Source organism: Rhinopithecus bieti, unplaced genomic scaffold, assembly GCF_001698545.2.
Source record: "Rhinopithecus bieti isolate Rb0 unplaced genomic scaffold, ASM169854v2 scaffold_6063, whole genome shotgun sequence".
NCBI classification, from domain to species: Eukaryota; Metazoa; Chordata; class Mammalia; order Primates; family Cercopithecidae; genus Rhinopithecus; species Rhinopithecus bieti.
Window position 1 is genome coordinate 2,351,537 of NW_016805186.1, and position 24,402 is coordinate 2,375,938.

Consider the following 24,402-nt stretch of genomic DNA (forward strand, 5'->3'; position numbering starts at 1 on the left):
TTTTTTTTTTTTTTTTTTTTTTTTTTTTTTGAGACGGAGTCTTGCTCTGTTGCCTGTGCTGGAGTACAGTGGCGCAATCTCGGCTCACTGCGAGCTCCGCCTCCCGAGTCATGCCATTCTCCTGCCTCAGCCTCCCAAGTAGCTGGGTCTAAAGGCGCCCGCCCGCATGCCCGGCTAATTTTTTGTATTTTAGTAGAGATGGGGTATCACCGTGTTAGCCAGGATGGTCTCGATCTCCTGACCTTGTGATCCATCCGCGTTGGCCTCCCAAAGTGCTGGGATTACAGGCGTGAGCCACGACACCTGTCCAACACCTTTTTTTTTTTTTTTTTATATTTTGTATAAAGAGATATGCCATGGAGACCCAAGTGGTGGAAATTCTAAAAGACTTTAATGATCAGATGAAGAAATTGTTTAGAGAAGCATAATAGATGTGCTCTGTCTCAGTTTGAGAATATTGACCACAGTTTGGCTCTCCTAGCCCTTTGCCTGAGCAAAACCCACAGCCCATCTTCCACACCCATACCATGTTCCAGACCACAGCCCATCGCTCCAGCTTTCCCAGCCTGCCTGTGAATGTTCTGCCTGTTACACTTGAGGGAGCAGATACAGTGAGGCGAGGACAACTAACAGCACCCAAAAGCAAGGGCAGTGGATTTCCCTCTGCTTTATTTAAAACTTGCCTTCTTAGGAAAGTTCACCCTCATGATCTTAGCATATTCAATGGCTTTTCACACATGAGCAGAGTTTCATTCTTAACTTTTACATGAATCGAAATTGGGCTTAAAATCATTTTAGGTACAGCTGTGTTAGTTCCTATACTTTCTACCCATGGAAGATTTTCTATCAATGGTCAGGGTGATAATATCTGTACGTCTTTATGTCTGAACCTGTTCATTTATATGCACATCCTTTCCTTAATTACTGATTTGTATATTTAGAAACTCAGTGCTTCATTAGTAAAATGAGGGAGTTAGAGTAAAGGATCTCCAAGATTGCTCTGCCAGCATTTGAAAAAGAACCTATTATTATATGACTATAGAAATTTGTTTTTGTCTAAGAGCTGGTGCCTAATCTTTAATGGTTTTGTGTTTAGACTATTTGCCACTAGGTGGCAGTAAAAAAATTATTCTTAGCAATGAGAAATGCTCATCAATATTTAAGTTTACTTTAAAATAAAAATTTAGGGGGCCAAAGTTTGAGGTGTCTGTTTTGAAACTATGTAACCGTATACTGGCCTCTGTATATTGTTTCTAGGACTTAACACTTATTTTATTCAGGGAAAAAACTCTTGTGGCACTTCATAGCCACTTATATCAGGGTTATTATGGAAAAAGGACATTAGTTAAAATATGTAATTTTGTTTTATCTATTTACACACACACACACACACAATGTGCACACACACACAGAGGAGAGAGAAAGGTTGGGTACCATTCAAGGTTTCTGGCATCCACTGAGGGTCTTGGAGTGTATCCCTTGCAGATAAATGAGATACTACATTTTCGTTTTTCCAGGACATTATATGTTAAAGTCAGCTCGTGCAATGCGGACATTGGAAATATAGTCATGTGCCTTATAATGACATGTTGGTCCACAACAGCCTGCATGTACAATGGTGGTCTCCTAAGATTATAACGGAGCTGGAAAGTGTCTGTGACCTAGGCACATCATAGGTGTTGGAATGTAGCCTAACACGTTGTTCACATGTTTGTGGTGATTCTAGGTAAACAGATATCCTGTGCTGTTAGTCATATGAAAGTATAGTGCATACAATTATATATATACGTGATTACTTGATAATAATAAATGGCTATATTACTGGTTTATGTATTTAACATACTTATACTTTTTATTGTTATTTAGAGTGTACTACTTATTTAAAAAAAAAAAAAGTTGGCCAGATGTGGTGGCTCATGCCTATAATCCCAGTGCTTTGGGAGACCAAGGTGGAAGGATAACTTTAGGCCAGGAGTTTGAGACCAGCCTGAGTGACATGCTGAGACCCCGCCTCTACAAAAATAAAATAAAATGAAGTGAAATACGTAAGCCAGGCGTGGTGGCACATGCCTGTAGTCTCAGCTACTCCAGAGGCTGAGGCAGGAAGATTGCTTGAGTCCCGGAGTTCAAAGTTGCAGCGAACTATGATGGCCAGCCTGGGTGACAGAGCAACACCCTGTCTCAAAAAAAAAAATAAATAAATAAAATTTAAAATGTCAACTGTAAGACAGCTTTAGGCGGGTTCTTCAGGAGGTATTCATTCCGGAAGAAGACATTACAGGAGATGATAGCTCCACATACGTTATTGTTATTGCCCCTGAAGACCTTCTAGTGTGGAGGTAGAAGACAGTGATGTTAATTACCTGACCCTGTGTAGGCCTCAGCTAATGTGTGTACTTCAGTTTTTCTCTTTAATATTTAAATTTTTATTGATACATAATATGCATACAGAAGCACATGCACAAAGCATTAAGATAAAGCTCAGTGAATTATCACAAGGCAAATGCAGAAGCACATGCACAAAGCATTAAGATAAAGCTCAGTGAATTATCACAAGGCAAATGCATTTTTGTAACCACAAGATAGAACCAGCCTTGTTCGTGCTTCTGACATCACTTTCTTCCTTCTCCCTCTCCAAAGGTAGCCAAAATCTTAAGAGCTAATGTTATACATAAGCTTTGTCTTTTTATACAAGTGTTTTGTTACAGAACATTTTAAACATATACAAAATGAACAAAATGGTATAATAGATCTGACACTCAGCCTCAACAGCAACTCATCATGTGCTATTTCTGCTTCATCTATACTTCGGCTCATTCCCCATCTCTTTATTATTATTTTTTATAAGATGTATGTGCATTGAAATGTATACTCTTAACTGTATCTGTTTGACAAATCAGTACACCCATATAACTTTTTCTCTTCTTAAGAATAGAGTACCGGCCGGGCGCGGTGGCTCACACCTGCAATCCTAGCACTTTGGGAGGCTGAGGTGGGCAGATCACTTGAGGCCAGGAGTTTGAGACCAGCCTGGCCAAATGGTGAATCCCCATCTCTACTAAATATACAAAAATTAGCTGGGCGTGGTGGCGGGTGCCAGCTACTCCAGAGGCTGAGGCAGGAGAATCGCTTGAACCCGGGAGGCAGAGGCTGCAATGAGCCGAGATTGTGCCATTGTACTCCAGCCTGGGCGATAGAGCTAGTAACAATCATTAATGTGCATGTGAATCACCTGGAAATATTATTTTAAATCCAGATTTTAATAAACTAGATCAGATTTTGATAAAATAGGTCTGGGTTTTGTCTGAGAATTTGTATTTCTAACCAAGTACAGATTCATAGAGTACATGCTCACTACAAAGTCTCTCTTATCTAAAGTAAATAAAATTTGATGAATAAGGGAAATTGACCTTAGATGCAAGAGCACATCAGAACACATGTGCAGTATGCTATCTGTAGGAGCATTTGGTCAACAAGAGCATAAACCAACTAAACCGTTTTATAATGATTTTAATCCAAAATTAGTGAAATCCCTATTACGGTTTCCATGGCAGTGTTCTTTCAGGCTAAGAAATGTTAGTGTCACCAGAGGGCACTGGTTAAAAACAGCACAGATTTGGAAGTCGATGTCTTATAAAGTAAGTGACAGACCCCTCTTTGCACCCATAAGTGGCTTTTACAGAGTTACCCAAACTTCAGTCATTTGTACACCAAGTGTAGATAATTTTCATAGCTTCCTATTAAAATTATATTTTAACGCCCTTACAAAATTTAACTCAATTTTCTTATAAAATTAAGTAACATTTTTATATGACATTGTAAGTCCCATTTTAGATTCAACTTAAACTGACATACTTGTATTAGGTGCTGTGTCTGTGTGTTGACCACCCAGTGTTCTTTGGGGTTCCACTGTTTGCACAGGTACCACAGCTGGAGCAACACAGATGCACAGACACAAGCTGGGTCCTGCGTCTCTTCCTGCCTCCGGACATCAGGGCGCCAGTCAGCCTGGTTGTACGAATGGAGGTTGTGTTCCCTAGCACAGAGGGTCTCCTTCCAGGGCACTTCTCTCAGAGGAGGAAGAGGGACCAGAAGGTCCTTTTAGGGGGCACTTCCTGGCACATGGGCCAAGCCTTCTGAGGGGTGAGGGCTCCAACCAGCAGGTACAGACCTCTCAGAAGGGAGGGTTAAGGCAGCTGTTCTGAACCTGAATCTCTACCACCCCTCGTCCCATCTCATCAAGACAGCTCTGAGGGGCTGTTCTGGCACATGTCTGGACATCAGGGGCTGGGGGACAATGTGAGCTCTGACGGGACTCAGATAAGGTCTGTTCCAGGGAGGCAGGAGGTTGATGGTCAGCATCTGGGATGGTGTCCTTGTGGACAGTGAGTTGCCTCTTTGGGTACAAGTCCATTTTCACTACAGACGAGGCTAGAGCAGGGTGTCCAATCTTTTGACTTCCCTGGGCTACATTGGAAGAATTGTCTTTGTCTACACATTCAGTACACTAACACTAATGATAGTTGATGAGCTAAAAAAAAAAAAAAAAAAAAAAGGAAAAAAAATCTCATATTGTTTTAAGAAAGTTTACAAATTTGTGTTGGGCCGTGTGCTTCAAGCTTGGGCTGGAGAGTCTGGACGGCTCCCCGATCCCCTCTCTGATTCTCTTTGGCAGTGAGGCCTGGAAGGGGCTGAGTCTCAGTATCTTGGGGAAATTCTGGAAAGCCTATTTGGGTACCTGAGCAGACCTCTTGCCTGGAGCGTGAATGCTTGCTTGATTTGCTGTCCTGGCCACATCCATGCTTGGCAGCCAGAGAGCAGGGTTTGCATTCACACTGGCACAACAGTGAGACAGGGGTTGAAGTGACCAGGACAAGTGTCTGGTTGGCAGTGTGCCTCAGTTTTAACAAAAAAGTTTAAAAGAAAAAAAAAAAAAAATTAGAAAGAAGCTTATAGTGTAAGGATATAGAGAAAGAAAATATTTTGTACAACTGTACAGTGTGTTTTAGGCTAAGTGTTGATTTTAATAGTCCAAAAGTTCAACAAAAATAAAAGGTTTATCAAATTCGAAAGTTGTGGTAAGCTAAGAACAGTTTATTGCTGAAGAAAGAAACGTGTTTTTATGAATTTAGTGTAGCCTAAGTGTACGGTGCTGTAAAGTCCACAGTGGCGTACAGTCATGCCTTTGGCCTTCACATTCACACTCCGCTAACTCACCCAGAGCAACTTCCAGTCCTGCAAGCTCCATTCATGGGAAGTGTCCTATACAGGTGTACCATTTTTTCAATGTTATACCACAGTTTTACTGTACCTTTTCTACGTTTAGATAGGTTTAGATCACAATGTTACAGTATTCTGTACAGTCCCATGCTGCACAGGTTTGCAGGCCAGGAGCAATAGGCTCTCCCATGTAGCCTAGGTATGCAGCAGGCTGAGCCATCTGGGTTCATGTAAGTATACTCTGTGATGTTCGCATGCCAAGACACTGCCTAACGAAGCATTTCTCAGGATGTATCCCAGTTGTTAAGTGATACATGACTTCAGTATCTAGGGAACTATTTGTGGCTATTTTAAACATTACTTAGGAATTATTTACGATCTCTCATGTCACCCTCTGAAATCAAATGTCAAGACAGAGCTCATGCAGTATTGGGAAGTTACCCTCCATAAGCTGGTCCCAGGCCCAGGGCGTGAGTGCTTCTGGGAGGCTGTGGGTTAGGGGGAAGCCTGGGCATGGTTTTGTTTAACTCTACAATCTTAACTGGCCCTTAGCTGTTACTGCTCAAAACTGGCTTCCTTCAATTGCATACTACCTTACTTTCCATCCCAACTGGGTCTGTAGTGCCTTGCGCTCTAATGTTTTGAGGGTGGATTGTGATATATAATAACAGTAGCCACCTGTTTATGGGTGGCTTAATTGAAACTTTGCTTAATTGAATTTGATTAAAAACTGAACCTGGGGTTTTCAGTGAGATGCCATACTTAGAGAACATAGTGCCGCACACATTGTAAGCCCTTGGTAAATTTTAGTTGTCACAGTTGCTAGAATTCCTTCAAGAAGTCACTTCTCACAAGTGAGGAGCATAGGAGAGCTCACCAGGCAGAGGGAATTGGACATACTAAAGTCCTGATGGCCCAAAAAGCCTGTGGCCCTCCAGGGTCGCAAACAGGCTAGTAAGGAGCAGTGAAGCCTGGTGGCGGGTGTGGGGTGCACTGGTGGGCCAGGCTGCTTCACTCTGAGAAACTTGGGCTTCACAGGAAAAGTAACTGGAAGCCGAAAGGGTCTCAGACTGAGAGCATTCAGATTTGCATTGCTAAAAACTATCCCAACAGTCTCATGGACAGTGGATGTAGGGAGGTTCATTATAAGGTCTGGCCATAGAGTAAATAACTAACCTTGGGCAGGCTGCTTAAACTGTCTTGATTTCCTCCTCTTTAACCCAGATTCAGTAACAGTACCTACCCATAGGCTGTGAGGATTAAATGAGTTGCTATTTGTAATCTGTTTAGAACAGCCCCTGGTGTGTAGTAAGTGCTTTAAATGTGTGTTAAATAGAATGCAGAAGTCTGGTTTCTGAGTAGAAGGTTGCATTCTTCGGACACTGCCCTCCCCTCACCTAGCATCAGACTGACCTGCTCCGTGAAAACCCAGACTGCTGCCGACTTGGAGACCACCTAGTTTTCAAACCAAGTCCTCCTGCTCTGCCTGGGTCTGACTTGGACACCTCCGTGTGGATTGGACATATAGCTGGCCAGACCTGGCCGGGCTTTCCCTTTTCCCAGGACACCTGCACTGCACCCCGCTGGGGGTTCAGGCCCCACACTGGCTTGCTAAGAGCACCAAGCACTCTCCCTGCTGTGCAGGCCCTACCTTCTCCCTTCAGAAGTTCAGTGGAGTCCAGCAGTAAGCGTGGCTGGTGGTGAGCACCATCGCCCCTCCACAGATGGCACGCTGGCTTGTACCTGAGCTCCCTGACTCTGCCTGCCCAGCCACAGCTGCTCCCTCTCTCCCAGATTGCACTTGGTGTTGAAATAGACCACCGCCAACAGGGAGACGAACTCTCTTGGAACTGTGGTCAGCTTCTGTTTGCTTTCTGTATTTGGGGCAGATTTGAACCGAAAGAGGGAAAAACAATAACAAGCAAGTGGCCCCATCCTTCTCTCTACCTTAAAAAAGGTTCACTCTAACTCTGTAAGGTTCCTGTTCTTCCCCCTTTGCAGTGGATTCATTTTTTGGTAAATCGTGTAGTACATACTGCTGGGGGGTTTTGTTGTTGTTTTTATTAATCATGAATGTCTTCTACTGAGTAGTAATGTTTTAAAGCTACTTTGTTAACTTGCAATTCTAATTTGAAAACTGTAGATAGGATATAATGTAGAAATGGCAGGTTTCCACTTACATGACTTAGGAGTGTTGCCTGGATTCTCTTTTAAGGATACGGAGGCAGGTCTGAGCTCATAGGGAGAAAGTACATGATCCTCACAAAAGGATGCATCCCAGATTCAGGGTAGCGTTGTCCCCAGGGATAGAGACTGCTGTTGAATCATGGTGAGGAATGGCAGAGGGCATAGAAGGCTTCTGTATTTCTAATGTTTTACTGATTAAGCTTGAAGGTTTGTGGAATTTGACATAATATTTTATATCTTTTTGGATGTGTGAGATATTTGATGATGAAATTGAAATGACCACCATGATAGTGATAACCACCCAGAGTGTCACTAATATGTGTGCCACATGCTTGTCGTCGGGGTCTGTGGAGCCTACCTGCTCATCACTGAGGCACCCTTAGCCTCCACCTCAGATTAGACTGTCATCTCCCAAGTATTTGTGTATGAAGTTACATACATACATTTATATGCACAGATGCAAATTCATTTTATCTCGTAATGTGTTATCACAAAATGCAGTATAGGACTTTAAAAAAAAATCAAATATTTCCAAATAAAACTTTTTCAAAAAATATTTTTTTCCTGGTATTAAAAGAAGCACATACATGTATGGGAGGCAAGGAAACATACTAAAGTAGAAAGAAGAAGAAAATATGTGTGTGTGTGTGTGTGTGTGTGTGTGTGTGTGTGTATATATATAAATGTTAACAGCATCTAGGGTGGCACTATTATGGGTCTCTAGCACCACCCTAGAAACTGCTAACATTTGGTGATAGCTGTGATCTAAATATATCCCCTAAAATCCATGTGTTGAAACGTAATCACCAATGTGATAATATTAAGAGGGGTTTTGGGGGGTGATTAAGCCATGAGGGCAGAGCTCTCATGAATGGGATTGGCGATTTTGTAAGAGGTGGAAGAGGGTGCCCTGGCCCTTTTTGCCCTTCTGTCCCTTTCACCATGTGAAGACACAGCGTTCAGAGTGTCTGCCCCTCTAGAGAGCACAGCAACCGGGCATCACCTTGGAAGCTTTCACCAGACACTGAGCCTGCCAGCTCCTTGGTCCTGGACTTCCCAGCCTCCAGAACTGAGACATAAAGTTCTGCTCTTATCAATGACCCCGTCCGAGGTATTTTGCTCTAGCAACACAGACAATCTCAGACCGTGATATTTTCTTCCATTGTTTTTCCATTCTCATGTATGGATTATTTTTATATTGATGAGATCATTTCTGAGTATAACATTTTACATCTTTCTTCATTTAGTAGTATAACCATTTTAAATACTATTAAAATTATTCATAAACTTCTTTTCCTTGGAGACAGGGTCTCACTCCAACTCCCAGCCTGTAGTGCAGAGCCTCAATTTCTGGGGCTCCGGCGGTCCTCCTGCCTCAGCCTCCTGAGTAGCGGGGACCACAGGTGTGCGCCACCATGTCCAGCTAATTTTTTGTATTTTTTTGTAGAGGTCAGGTTTCTCCATGTTGCCCAGGCTGGTCTCGAACTCCTGGGCTCAAGTGATCTGCCTGCCTCGACCTTCCAAAGTGCTGTGATTACAGGTGTGAGCCACCATGCCTGGCCCCTTTAAAAACATGTTAGTGGCTTACAGTGAGCCACTGTATAAGGATATTAATCATTCCCTGCTGTTAGATAATTTTTACTATATGAGAAATAACCACTACAGTAAACATCTTTGAGCATAGTTCCTGTCATCATACTTGCATTTATTTCCTTAAATGTATGCCACGTATATCAAAGGTTCTGAATATTTTGAAGACATTTTATATATTTTTTTCAAGTTGCTTTCTATAAGGCAGGGCCTCTGTTAGCCCGTAATCTGTCTTTGTTCAGGTGACAAACCTCTAGCCTGACACACCCCTGGAAGTCCAGGCCTCATGATGGGTTCTGGGCTGCGTTGCATCTGCTGACACTTCATGGGCCCCTCGGTGCCATTCACAACTGCACTCTGTGTGGAAGACCCTATTTCCATCCCTCCAGGAGCTCACAGAGCACCTGTTTCGTAGAACCTCGTACAGCATTAGCTGTTCACGTCTGTGAAAACTTGAACTCCTTAAGTGAAAGTGCCATACAGGTGTCTTACCCTTTTTGATGACGGAGGATGAACATTCGTTTACGTGTTTCTTAGCCATTTGTATTTTCTCTTGTGAATTATCTATTCATAGCCATTGTTATGCTCTTAGTGTTTGTCATTAATTTTGTACATTAATTTGGTAACACACATAGAATCTGTACTGTTTGTTGTTAACATTCTTCTTAGTTTGTGCTCATATTATTTTTCTGGTAAACACAAGATTTTATTTTTATTGAGCACAGCCAAGCCTCTTCCCGGATGATTTTCTCCCAGGATTTTCAGTTCTCAGAGTTCTTTCTCATTCAGACACTTGAAAAATGTTCATATTTTCTTCTTGTGTATTATTTCATTTTTACATTTATCTCTTTAATTTACATTAAACTGGAGTATATTTTGATGAATAATACCCGGTGAGAATTTTTTTTCTTTTTACAAATAGTTTTTGAGGCACCATTTATTACATAATCTGCCCTTTCCCTACTGATTTGTGATATGTTCTCTATCTTATGTTAAATTCTATTATCTGGATCCTTTTGTAGTTTGTGAGCGTGATCATGATGGGGTGTTTCACGCACGTGTGTGAGATGTGCCACCCCCCCGAACCTTGTGTGACATCGGCACATTGCCCAGCTGAACTCAAAAAACAAAAAAAAGAAATGATCTTATCATCGCTGCTAAACGTATTTTACTGAGTTTAAAAGCAATAAAGATTCCTTTCTTAATATAAGTAAAGCACTGCTCATTCATTGTGTTTTCGTTTTCACTATCAATGTTTAAGTTGACTTCTTTTTAATGTATTAACTTTAATGCTAACATTTCTTTTTTACGGTTTGAATCAAAGTAAATTGGGTACTTTAACAAACAGATTTTTTTTGTTTCGTAGAGACCACTCCCATTTGCAAATAAATTGTAGGCACTGTACCTAAAAGGCACTTGTATTCACTTTTAAAGAAGTTAACTTTTTCTGTTTATGTTTTTTAGGGTATATTATCTCATATACTTTCAGCACTCAGATTTGATAAAGAAGTTGCTCTTTTCACTCAGGGTCTTGGATATGCCCCTGTAGATTACTATCCCGGTCTGCTTAAAAATGTGAGTATTTAAAATTTATCACTTCTGGAATGTTTAATGCTGAATGTGCCATCAGCAAAAAGAGCAAATGGAAATATTTCAGTCCTGCAGAAGAGATGTTTAACTTTTCTTCGTTTATCTCTTCTTACCTTGGGCAGTCTTATGGCCATGTAAGGAAGAAACGTGAGATGGGAAGTTATAAGAAAGAAGGAAACCAGGAAGGGTTTTACTAAAACCAACCAATCAGCCTCTCTTTCTAGGAACACATCTCACTTATTCACTCAGAGATGTTTGGGAGAAGAGCTTTTCTTAGCTATTATAAACACAGTCTTGTACTGTTGGACGAATCTTGTATTTCAAATAACCTGATTGGACTTTTCTGTTAAAGCAAAACAGAAAATTCAATACATAGTTTTACATATTTACCTCTTAATATTAAAGCTTTGTTTTCTTCTGGCTTACATTGTAGCCAAATGTAAGAAATTTTAACTTACAATCTTGATGTAACTCTTTTAAAAAATGTTATGAGATTTTTAATGTTTGCCAACCATTCTGGTATTTTGGAAGCTTTATACAAGAAAACTTTTTTTTTTTTTCAAATGAAAATTTTAAATGAAGAAATAAACTCGTTTTTCTTTAAATGGATTTTGTTTTAATTCTTAGGAAGTTAATGACCTGTCTTGTTCATCACTTACATAGAAATGCAGAATTATAGACATTAAACATTTATAAACATTAAATAAAATCCCAGTTATTAGTAAATGTGACATGGCACTGCTTCCTTTTCATTCTGACAGAGGAAAGCATGAGAAGATGGGGGTTCGGGGAATCTCAACGGAAATGTCACTCACACCAAGAAAAACAGAACTGATGGAACCCTGTTTGCAGCGTGAGCTAACCTGCAGCTGATTTTGTTTTACAGATGGTTTTATCATTAGCGTCTGAGCTCAGAGAGAATCATCTTCATGGATTTAACACTCAAAGGCAGTAGGTGTTAAACTAAACATCCTTCTTCTCAAGTTTCAAAATGTATCAGTTTGGTTATGAGAGGAAAATTTTACAATTCATAGGAAGTGGATGTTCAGTTATGGTTGTATGTTATATAGAAAGACTGTTTTAGTGGAATACATAGCAAATTGGTGAGTTTTTTCAAACTCTTTTAAAAATCACAATTTTCTTAACTCTCACAGAGCAGTAAGTAAATCCTACAATGTCTTTTGTGGGCCCATTAGGTAAAAAGCCCTACATTTACAGTAGGGAGCACAAAAGAAAGAGCAGTACTTAATTTTACCCTGGGATTCCTCACTCTGCAAGAGGAGAATGTGCACAGATGCAAGTGTGTACTCTCACACTGGCCTGCCCTGGCTCTGCCTTCTCCCAGCACATGCGCACGCGCACACACACACACACACACTCTCACAGAGTCAGGATATTTACAAGGCAACATTTGATGTGAACATATGCCCTATTTTAAGAAACATGATATTCCAAAATCTAGACTAAACAAATCAAAGAGATTCAGACAAATTAAAAGGCAATTAATCACATTACAAATGTTTCTTCAGTCTGTGAAAGAATTTCAGTTTTTATTGGTGGGCATTTCATGTTTGACGTATCATTAACCGAGAGAATCTGGGACTGAGGGACTTGGTGATTTTTTTTTTTTTTGTAAAGCTATTGCTAATTCAAGTCCTATCAGAAATTGTCTTTGTCCTCAACCTTTAGGAATCCTTTGCACCTAACCCTTAAATATAATTATTATAGGAAAACATTGGAGAAAATCTTCATTATGTTGGATTTGGCAATGTAAAAAGAACTATAGGAGACATGGAGAGTGTTTAGATTTATTTATTTACATGTCAGGTAAAGACTTGGATTTCGTTGTGAGGTGAATGTTGACTGATGGATCTTTTGAATTATGTAATTATAAATTTATTTAAAAGGACTTTAAAAATCAGTCAGTGCAATGTGTATGTACTCCCTACACCAAACTCCCAAAATATGCATCACAGTTGATTTTTTAAAAGCAGCTCACAATAAAATAATTTTAAAATCTGTTAACAAATAGAAACAAAGGATCAGAATGCAAAATATAGAAATGACTTGGAAAAATCAATCATAAAGAGGAAGACACTCCAGTACAGAAATGAGCAAGGAATATAAGCAGGTCATTACCAGAAGATGAAAACTGAATTACTAATATTAAAGGAGTTCTTCAGGAATGACATCAGCAAGATAGCAGAATAGGAAGTCCTAGACCTTATTTCCCAATAGAGACATTGGCTTAACTACAACATACATCCCAAAAAATTTTAATGAGAACTACAGAACCAATTAAGAAGTCACAGTACTGCAGGCAAGCTCAAAGTGTAGAATAGCCACATTGAAATTGATTTAAAAATCTGTTTCATATCAACTGTGATAGCCCTTTTCCAAGTCTGGCACGGCTTGGTGAGATTGGTAGGAAAAACCCAGCTTGTGGCTTCTCTCCCTTGGGGAGGGAAAAAGAAGAGTGGAATGTGCATCCAACATTCTCACTTTTTAGGGAGCAGACTGAGGAACAGATTTCTGTCTCTACTGACTGGGAGCACTGATGAGGAAACTGCGTACAGTAATCCCTCTTTATCTATAGGATAGTACCAAACCTGATTGCTATCAATCATAACACATTTCTGTATTCTACTCACAACTTTAATGTCTTTTCCATCTTAACTAAGCACTCACCATATATGATGGCTGTAATTTTTGCCATGTGAGATGCAACGACAAAACTAACACAAAGTTTTTTCCCTCTACTATTTCACAGATAGATGTGTTTTTACTATAGATCTCAGCAACCTCAGCATATGATTTTTTTTCTTTCCTAATTAAGTTGAAAACTTTCACCTTTTCACTTAAAGAAAGCACTTTACAACTTCTCTGTGGCATATCCAAATTGCCAGCCCCAGAGCTCTTGGACTTTGAGGTCATTATTAAGTATTAATAAAATAAAGGTTACTTGAAGACAAGCACAGTGATGCTGTGACAGTTGATCTGACCACCAGTAAGGCTACTAAGTGACTAATGAGCAGGTAGTGTATATATCATGGATACCCTGGGTAAAGGGATGATTCATGTTCCAGGTGGGACAGAGTGGGACAGCATGAGATTTCATCATGCTACTCAGAACAGTACACAATTTAGGCCGGGTGCTGTGGCGCATGCCTTTAATCCCAGCACTTTGGGAGGCCGAAGCAGGTGGATGACCTGATTTCAGGAGCTCAAGACCAGCCTGGCCAACATGGCAAAACCCCGTCTCTACTAAAAATACAAAGTAGCCGGGCGTGGTGGCTTATGCTTGTAGTCCCAGCTACTCGGGAGGCTGAAGCAGCAGAATCACATGAACCTGGGAGGTGGAGATTGCAGTGAGCTGAGATTGCATCACTGCACTCCAGCCTGGGCGACAGAATGAGGTGCCATCTCAAAACAAACAAAACAGTGCACAATGTAAAACCTTTGAATTATTTCTGGAATTTTTTCATTTAATATTTTTGGACCACGGGTGACCATGGCTAGTTCAAACTACAAAAAGTAAAACTGTGGATAAAGGAAGACTACTTTTGATGTCTTGGGGCCATGGAGAACAAAAGAAAGCTTAGTGGTTTGTGGTAGCACCAGAGAGTTGACAGTGCTATAGATGGAGGCTGGCATAGCTCAACAGAATTGGGAGAAAACGCCTAGCTCATGACTTGTTCTTTGGGAGGGGAGGAGAAGAATGGAATATATACATCCAGTGTTCTGGCTTTTCAGGGGCCTACTGGAGGGACTGGTGTCTGTCTGTTCTGACTCAGCACTGACAGAGAAATGAATGGCATACTTTGGAACGAGAGCGCCAGCAGCTTGTTGCAGCACTGGAGAATCTGCAATACCACAGACGGACACTAGGGGGAGGGAGAGATCAGGAGCTCTCGAAAAACCAGTAAAGCCCTCTAATTTGGAAATCACATGCGTAAGCCCAGAGAAGATACCTCCCTGGAAAAGGTTTGACCGACCTCCAGAATCTCCAGCTGGGTCCATTGGTGAAAGTCTTCCCTTGTACCATGTCAGTCGATAAAGACTGAGAGAAGTGGATGTTTCTTTAAATGTACAAAATACAACAAAAATAACAAGACACAAAGTAAACCCAGGGAAATGTGGCATAATCAAAGAATCAAAATAAATCTACAGAAACAGACCCTAAAGAAACAGAGATCTATGCATTACCTGACAAAGAATTTGAAATAATTGTCTTAAGGGATCTCAAGGCACTACAAGAGAACACAGATAAACAACTAAATTAAATCAGGAAAACAATACATGAACAAAATGAGACTATCAACAAAGAGATAGAAACTAAAAAAGAACCGAACAGATACTCTGGAGCTAAAGATACTCAGTAAGTGAATGGAAAAACTTACTAGAAAGGTTCAGCAGTAGACTTGATCAAACAGAAGAAAGAGAAAACTTAAACACAAATAATTTGAAATTATTAAGTCAGAGAAACAGAAAAAAGAATGAAGGAAAGTCAAGAAAGCCTAAGACACTTGTGGAACAACATCAAATGGAACAATATATACATTATGGGAGTCCTAGAATAAGAGAGAAAGGGGCAGAGAACTTACTTGAATAAATAATGGTGAAAACTTCCCAAATATTAGGAAGGAATTGGATATCCTAATTTAAGAAGCTTAAAGGACTCCAAAGAATGAACCCAAAGGGGTGCGGTGGCTCAAGCCTGTAATCCCAGCACTTTGGGAGGCCGAGACGGGCGGATCACGAGGTCAGGAGATCGAGACCATCCTGGCTAACACGGTGAAACCCCGTCTCTACTAAAATACAAAAAACTAGCCCGGCGAGGTGGCGGGCGCCTGTAGTCCCAGCTACTCAGGAGGCTAAGGCAGGAGAATGGTGTAAACCTGGGAGGCGGAGCTTGCAGTGAGCTGAGATCCAGCCACTGCACTCCAGCCTGGGCCACAGAGCGAGACTCCCGTCTCAAAAAAAAAAAAGAATGAACCCAAAGAGGCCCACACCAACATACACAAAAATCGAAATGTCAGAAGTTAAAGACATAATCTTGAAAGCAGCAAGAAAAAAGTGACTTATCATGTACAAGGAAGGTTCCATAATATTATCTGTGCATTTCTCAGAAGAAATATTATGGGTGAGAAGGGAGTGGGATGGTACATTCAAAGAGCCAAGGAGGAAACAAAACAAAACAAAAAACCCTTCCTACCAAAAATACTGCATCTGGGCTACATCATCCTTCAAAAGTGAAGAAGTAAAGACATTCCCAGATAAACAAAAGCTGAAGGAGTTCATCACTAGACCTACCTTACAAGAATTGCTAAAGGGAGTCCTTTAAGTTGAAATGAAAGAATATTAGCAACGTGGAAGCATACAAAAATATAAAGCCTTCTGATAAATGTAGATATACAGACAAACACAAAATCTTATAATACTGTGTTGTATAGTACAGTTGTCCCTTGGTATCCACAGAGGATTGGTTCCAGGACTTCCCATACATATCAAAATCTATAGATGCTCCAGTCCCACAGTAAACTATATGGAACTTACAGATATAAACAGTCAATCTTTAGGTTCTACATCCTGCAAATACTATATTTTTGATCCATGATTTAGTTGAATCCATGGATACAGAACCCATAGATATATAGAGGGCTGAGTGTACATGACTCACTTTTTAATTCTGATATAGAACTTAAAAGATAAAAGCGTAAAAAATGTTAAAACAGTGTTGATAAATACAAAATAGAAAACGATGTAATTTGTGATATTGATAACATGAACTGGGGAGGGAAATGTAAATGAGCAGTGTTTTAGTATGTGATTAAAGTTGTCTTGTTAGGTTGTTATAACTCTAAGATGTTTAATGTAATGCCCATGGTAACAACAAGAAAATACCTGTAGGAGATGCACAATGAAAAATGGGAAGGAAGTCAAAGCATATCACTATGAAAAAATCAATGAAACCCAAAGGAAGGGAATAAGAAAAAATTGTGAACAGAATAACTACAAGGTATATGGAAAACAACAAAATGGCAATAGTAAGTCCTTCTCTATCAGTAATTACTTTAGGTGAACATGAATTAAACACTCCATTCAAAAGATGTGGAGTAGCAAAATAGATCAGAAAACAAGATCCAACTATATTCTAGCTGCAAGAGACTCACTTGATTCATTGGCTGAAAATGAAAAGATGGAAAAATAGATATCATGCAAATGATAACCAAAATAGAGCAGGAATAGCTATACTTGTATCAGAAAGCTATCAAAAGAGACAAAGAAGATTATATAATAATAAAAGAGTCAGTTCAGGGAGATACAACAATTACAATAATATATGCACTTAACAGAGCATCCAAATATATGAAGCAAATACCAATAGAATTGAAGGGAGAAAGAGACAGTTACGCAATAATAATAGGAGATTTCCCACCCCACTTTTAATAACAGACTGATTAACCAGACTGAAGATCAATAAGAAAATAGAACTTGAATAATGCTATAGACCAATTGGACCTAATAGACATATACAGAACATTCTACCCAATAACAGCAGAATATACACTCTTCTCAAGCACATATAGAACATTCTCTAGGAAAGACCACATGTTAGGCCACAGAACAAGTCTTAACAAATTTAATAAGACTGAAATCATAGTAACTATTTTTTTTGACCACAAGGGAATGGAAATCAATAACAAAAGGAAAACTGGAAAATTCACAAATATGTGGAAATTAACACACTCTTAAACAACCAGTGGGTCAAAGAACAAATCACAAGAAACATAGAAAATAACTTGAGACAAACGAAAATGAAAACACAACATATCACAACCTATGGGATGCAGCAAAAGCAGTTCTAAGCAGAGAGTTTATAGTGATAAATGCCTGCATTAAAAAAGAAGAAGGTGTACATGCTTTTGAAGGAAGAAAAAAAATATAAGAAGGATCTCAAGTCAGAAACCTGACTTTACACCTCAAGCAACTAGAAAAAGAAGAACAAACTAAACCTAAAGGGATCACGAGGTCAGGAGATGGAGACCATCCTGGCTAACACGGTGAAACCCCGTCTCTACTAAAAACAAAAAACTAGCCGGGCGAGGTGGCGGCGCCTGTAGTCCCAGCTACTCGGGAGGCTGAGGCAGGAGAATGGCGTAAACCCGGGAGGCGGAGCTTGCAGTGAGCCGAGATCCGGCCACTGCACTCCAGCCTGGGCGACAGAGCGAGACTCCGTCTCAAAAAACAAAAAACAAAAAAAAAACAAAAAAAGAAGGGAGAGACTAATAAAGATTAGAGCAGAAATAAATAAAATAGAGAATAGAAAGCAGTTGCGTTTCTATATGTTAATAAGAACAACCCAAAAAGGAAGTTTAAAAACAGTCCTGCTCACAATAGCACCAAAAAGAATAAAATATTTAGGAATAAGCAATTAAGGAGGTGAAAGATTTGTACAGTGAAAACTATGCATTGCTAAAAGATACTACATAAGACATAATAAAAAGATATCCCATGTTCATAGATGGGTTAGTATTTTTTTTTTTTTTTTTGAGATGGAGTTTCACTCTTGTTGCCCAGGCTGGAGTGCAGTGGCGCGATCTCGGCTCACCTCAACCTCCGCCTCCAGATTCAAGTGATTTTTCTGCCTCGGCCTCCTGAGTAGCTGGGATTACAGGTGCCTGGCACCACTCCTAGATGATTTTGTATCTGTAGTAGAGATGGGGTTTCTCCACATTGGTCATACTGGTCTCAAACTCCTGACCTCAGGTGATCGACTTGCCTCGGCCTTCCAAAGTGCTGGTATTACAGGCATGAGTCACTGCACCCAACCTATACTTAGTATTTTAAATGCCCATACTACCTAAAGCAATCTCCAGGTTCCAGTGTTATTTCTATCAAAATGTCAGTGGTGTTTGGTTTTATTTTATTTTTTTTTTACAGAAATAGAAAAGAATCCTTTAATATACATAGAATCTCAAAGTACCCCAAATAACCAAAATGATTTTGAGAAAGAAAAACATGGTGAAGGCCTCATACTTCCTTTTTTCAAAGCATATTACAAAGCCACAGTAATCAAAACAGTGTGGTACTGGCATAAAGGCAGACATATTGACAAAATAAAACAGAATAGAGAGCCCAGAAATAAGACTTCACATATGTGATCAAATGGTCTTTGACAAGGGTATCCTGACTACAAGATTGGGAAAAGACTGTCCCTTCAATAATTGTTGTTGGGAAAACTGGATATACACATTCAGAAAACAAATTTGAACCCTTACCTTACGTTATATATAAAAACTAACTCAGAATAGATTAAAGATCTAAACGTAACACCTGGAACTATAGGGGAAAAGTGTCATGGCATTGAACTTGGCAATGATTTCTTGGATATGACACCAAAAGCACAGGCAAGAAAAGCAAGAATAGACAAATAGGACTACATGAATTTTTTAAATGTTTGTGCAACAAAGGAAGCAATCAACAGATTAAAAAGCAGCATATGTAATGGGAGAAAATCTTTTCAAACCTTATATCTGGATAAGTGGTTAATATCCAGAATATACAGAGAACTCCTGCAACTCAATAACAGCAAAATAATCCAGTTTAAAAATAGGTCAAAGACTGGAATAGACATTTCTCCAAAGAATATATACAAATGACCAACAAGCATATGAAAAGATGCCCAACATCACCAGTTATCAGGGACATGATAATCAGAACCATAATAAAATACCAGTTCACACCTATTAGAATGACCACTATGAAAAGAAGAAAGAGAAAAAGACAAATGTTGATGAGGATATGGAGTACTTGGAACCCTTGTACACTGTTGCTAGGAATGTTAAACTAGTGCAGTCACTATGGAACACAGTATGGAGTTTCCTTAAAAAACTAAAAATAGAACTGCCAAATGATCCAGCAATCCCATATTTGTGGGTATTTCCAAATAATTGGGAACAAGATCTCTAAGAGATATTTACACACCCATGTTCATTGAGCATTATGTACAAGAGCCAAGAGGTGGAAGCAACCTGTATGTCCATCAGTGGATGAATGAGTGGAGAAAATATGGTATATATATACATTGGAAGATTATCCCACCTTAGAAAAGAAGGAAGTCCTGTCCTATGCTACAGTGTGGATGAAAGACGTAAACTAGTGACAGAAGGCAAATGCTGCATGATTACTCACACTTGTATATGGTGTCTAAAGTAGTCAAACCTGTAGCATGATTACTCACACTTATGTATGGTGTCTAAAGTAGTCAAACCTGTAGAAACAGAAGCTAAGGCCAGGCGCAGTGGCTCACACCTGTAATCCCAACACCTTGGGAGGCCAAGGCGGGCGGATCACTGGAGGTCAGGAGTTCGAGACCAGCCTGGCCAACACGGCGAAACCACATCTCTACTAAAAGTACAAAAGTTAGCCGGGTGTGGTGGTGCGTGCCTGTAATCCCAGCTACTCAGGAGGCTGAGTCTGGAGAATTGCTTGAACCTGGGAGACGGAGGTTGCAGTGAGCTGAGATCGTGCCACTGCACTCCAGCCTGGGTGATGGAGCGAGATTCTGTCTCCAAAAAAAAAAAAAAAAAAGAAACAGAAAGTAGAATAGTGGTTACCTTGAGATGGGAGGAAGGGGGAAATGGGAGTTGTTGTTCAATGGGTATAGAGTTTTAGTTTTGCAAGATATGAAAGTTTTAGAGATCTGTTGCACATAAGGACATATAGTTAACACTACTGTAACTTAAAAATGGTTAAAATGGTAAATTTTATGTTAATGTGTTTTTCACCACAATTTAAAACTGGTCTATGAGCTTTTCTGTGCATTTTCAGGAAAGTGTAAACTACAACATCAGTTAGACATCCATTAGGTTATGGTGAGCTTCAGGAGGTTGCTGATGGGAACTTAAATAGGTACAACCACTTTGCAAAACAATCTGGTCTTCCTGGAATTTGGGATTCCTCATTAGTCTCTCTATTAGGGCTCTGTATATTGTAGTCTCCAATAATTATGGAAAGATCAAGAGGTGGTGTTGATTGAGGTTGCCAATAAATATGTATTGGCAATAAATAAATTGCCAATAAATTGTAGCCTTAGAGGACTCCCATATTTTCTGGAGGTTGATAGCCATTTGGGACTGGCGTCTCCTTCCAGGCCTCATTCCTCCTTCCTGTTGGAGTCAGGACATTTCTGTTATCTCTTGCCTAAAGACAGTGGATAAGAAAAAGAGTATATAAGGTCTTGGCAGCTGGCTGTCGGTTTGCCCCCTGCTCCTTGAATTCACCCCAAAGTAACTCTTATCTTTTATAGTAGTCCTCTCTTGCAAGCTTTTAGGGTGGTGGTATTTTCCTTCAAAAAGATCCCACCTACCTACCAAGTCAAGCTTTTCTCAGAATTTGTGGGTCACCAAAAGCCCCCATTTTATAGTATTATATATTTAATTGTAAAAACTCTTCCATCATTGACATGATTGTATATTTAGAAAATCCCACTGTCTCAGCCCAAAATCTCCTTAAGCTGATAAGCAACTTCAGCAGTCTCAGGATACAAAATCAATGTGCAAGAATCGCAAGCACTCCCATACACCAATAACAGACAGCCAAACCATGAGTGAACTACCACTCACAATTGCTACAAAGAGAATAAAATACTTAGGAATCCAACTTAAAAGGGATGTGAAGGACTTCTTTAAGGAGAACTACAAACCACTGCTCAACAAAATAAAAGAGGACACAACCAAATGGAAGAACATTCCATGCTCATGGATAGGAAGAATCAATATTGTGAAAATGGCCATACTGTCCAAGGTAATTTATAGATTCAATGCCATCCCCATCAAGCTACCAATGACTTTCTTCACAGAATTGGAAGAAACTGCTTTGAAGTTCATGGGGAACCAAAAAAGAGCACACATTGCCAAGACAATCCTAAGCCAAAAGAACAAAGCTGAAAGCACCGCACTACCTGACTTCAAGCTGTACTACAAGGCTACAGTAACCAAAACAGCATGGTACGTACCAAAACAGAGAGGTAGACCAATGGAACAGAACAGAGGCCTCAGAAATAATACCACACATCTATAACCATCTGATCTTTGACACACCTGAGAAAAACAAGAAATGGGGAAAGGATTCCCTATGTAATAAATGGTGCTGGGAAAACTGGCCAGCTGTATGTAGAAAGCTGAAACTGCATCCCTTCCTTACACCTTATACAAAAACTAATTCAAGATAGATTAAAGACTTAAATGTTAGGCCTAAAACAATAAAAACCCTGGAAGAAAACCTAGGCAATACCATTCTGGACCTAGGCATGGGCAAGGACTTCATGACTAAAACACCAAAAGCAATGGCAACAAAAGGCAAAATTGACAAATGGGATCTAATCAAACTAAAGAGCTTCTGCACAGCAGAAGAAACTACCATCAGAGTGAACAGGCAACCTACAGAATGGGAGAAAATTTTTACAATCTACCCATCTGACAAAGGGCTAATATCCAGAATCCACAGAGAACTTAAACAAATTTACAAGAAAAAAAAAACCCCATCAAAAAATGGGCAAAAGTTATGAACAGACACTTCTCAAAGGAAGATATTTATGCAGCCAACAGACACATGAAAAAATGCTCATCATTACTGGCCATCAGAGAAATGCAAATCAAAACCACAATGAGATACCATCTCACACCAGTTAGAATGGTGATCATTAAAGAGGAAACAACAGATGCTGGAGAGGATGTGGAGAAACAGGAATGCTTTTACACTGTTGGTGGGAGTGTAAATTGCTTCATTCGTGGAAGACAGTGTGGCGATTCCTCAAGGATCTAGAACTAGGAATACCATTTAATCCAGCTGTCCTATTACTGGGTATATACCCAAAGGATTATAAATCATGCTGCTATAAAGACACATGCACACATATGTTTATTGTGGCAGTGTTCACAGTAGCAAAGACTTGGAACTAACCCAAATGTCCATCAATGATAGATTGGATTGAGAAAATGTGGCACATATACACCATGGGATACTATGCAGCCATAAAAAGGATGGGTTCATGTCCTTTGCAGGGACATGAATGTAGCTGGAAACCATCATTCTGAGCAAACTCTCAACAAGGACAGAAAACCAAACACCGCATGTTCTCACTCATAGGTGGGAACTGAACAATGAGAACACTTGAACACAGGGTGGGAAACATCACACGGGGGACTGTTGTCGAGTGGGGGGAGCGGGGAGGGATAGCATTAGGAGAAATACCTAATGTGAAGAACAAGTTAATGGGTGCAGCACACCAACATGGCACATGTATACATATGTAACAAATCTGCACATTGTGCACATGTACCCTAGAATTTAAAGTATAATAAAAAAAAAAAGGTGGGAAATTCTTCCATCATTTCTAGGAGTTGGGAGTATAGCATGAATGCTAGGACATCCGTGTCCTTAGTTCATTATTTGATTCAGTCTCTTAGGTTATATTTTCATCTTATTTTCTCTTTGAGTAGATTATGAGCGTCAGCATTCTTCCTAGGTCTTGCCTTTCAGTCCTCGGGATGTGTAGCAGTTCTCCACCAGAACTACTCAGAAGTGTGGCATCAACGTTATGTTATCAACTTAAATGTTAGGCCTAAAACCATAAAAACCCTGGAAGAAAACCTAGGCAATACCATTCTGGACCTAGGCATGGGCAAGGACTTCATGACTAAAACACCACGAATCAGTAGCATCAACGTCCCTTGGGGAGAGACCAAGAAATCCGAGTTTTTTAAAACACCTGTCTAGACGTACTCTCTGGAAGTACGAGAAATGCTGCTCTACACTACTTCTTTAGAAGCAGTTCCCATAACTGCATATTTATCCCTAGCCACGATCTGAATACTGTATGGGGACATGATAGGATTTTATTTACGGTTTTTATTTTTGTTGATGAATTCCTATAAATCACTAATAGTTTAGCTATATTATTTTCTTGATAGTAAATTCTCATAAAGATAGTTTTTTGTCAAACGACCCATAGTGATCTATTTTGTGTGAACAGTTTGTCTTTTCTCCTCAAATATTCACCTTTTCTAAATTGTACTTCCTGTTCTCTTCCACTCTCTTAAGTGGCAGATAATCCTTTCAACGTTTACCTTCCACGGTGCTTTACCATCGTTCTCTTACCACCAAGATGGTTTTAGATCTAAAATTAATTAATGTGTTTTTGAGTCCATCATCTAAGTTGTTAACAAAAAGACACATTTAGTGTGAGTTGTAAGTATCTTAAATTTTTGGAATTTATGAGCTTAGTGGGTGGGCTGATAGAGGAGGAGGTGTGTGGGGATGTGTGTGAAGGTGTATACTCTGCACATAGCCTAGCAGAATGTATTGCATAGAGTTAGGGCTGGATGGATGTTTGTACAGTTGAAAGGTAGGCTGAGAGTTGCCTGTGTGCATCACTCGTGTAGCGTCTCAGATAGGCAGGCAGGTCTCCAGCCTGACTCATCAGTCCTCCTCCCTAAAAGATCTCTAAGTGCAGCTTTTCTCTCATTATCTGAAAAGAGGAAATGAGAAGAGTCAGAGATTATTACCGGGGACTGAGTGGGTGGAAAGACTGTGGTGCTGGGGACATTTATCAAGTACTGCAGCTCATGGCTGCAGATTGTATCTTCTAATTAGGCTGGAAACGATCCAGGATAATTTTTCTGAAAAATTAAAAAATCTCATAAAGACAGGTAGTTCCTGGGTATACCAAAATTCGGGCAACCCAACTGATAGCCTTCCAAAGACTTCCAGGTGCAGAGAGCCTTCACGGCTCGTCTTTTGGTCTGAAGT

The 24,402-nt window shown here is 39.9% G+C and overlaps 1 protein-coding gene across 10 annotated transcripts in view; it reads left to right on the forward strand.

Annotated features, from left to right (window-relative positions):
* FANCC (FA complementation group C) overlaps positions 1-24,402 on the forward strand; it is a 216,058-nt gene that overhangs the window by 133,380 nt on the left and 58,276 nt on the right. For all 10 annotated transcript variants that reach the window (XM_017871520.1, XM_017871521.1, XM_017871522.1 and 7 more), the window contains 2 exons: positions 10,462-10,572; positions 11,474-11,538. In XM_017871520.1, coding sequence (XP_017727009.1) covers positions 10,462-10,572; positions 11,474-11,538 — 176 coding nt within the window. The remainder of the gene's footprint in view (positions 1-10,461; positions 10,573-11,473; positions 11,539-24,402) is intronic.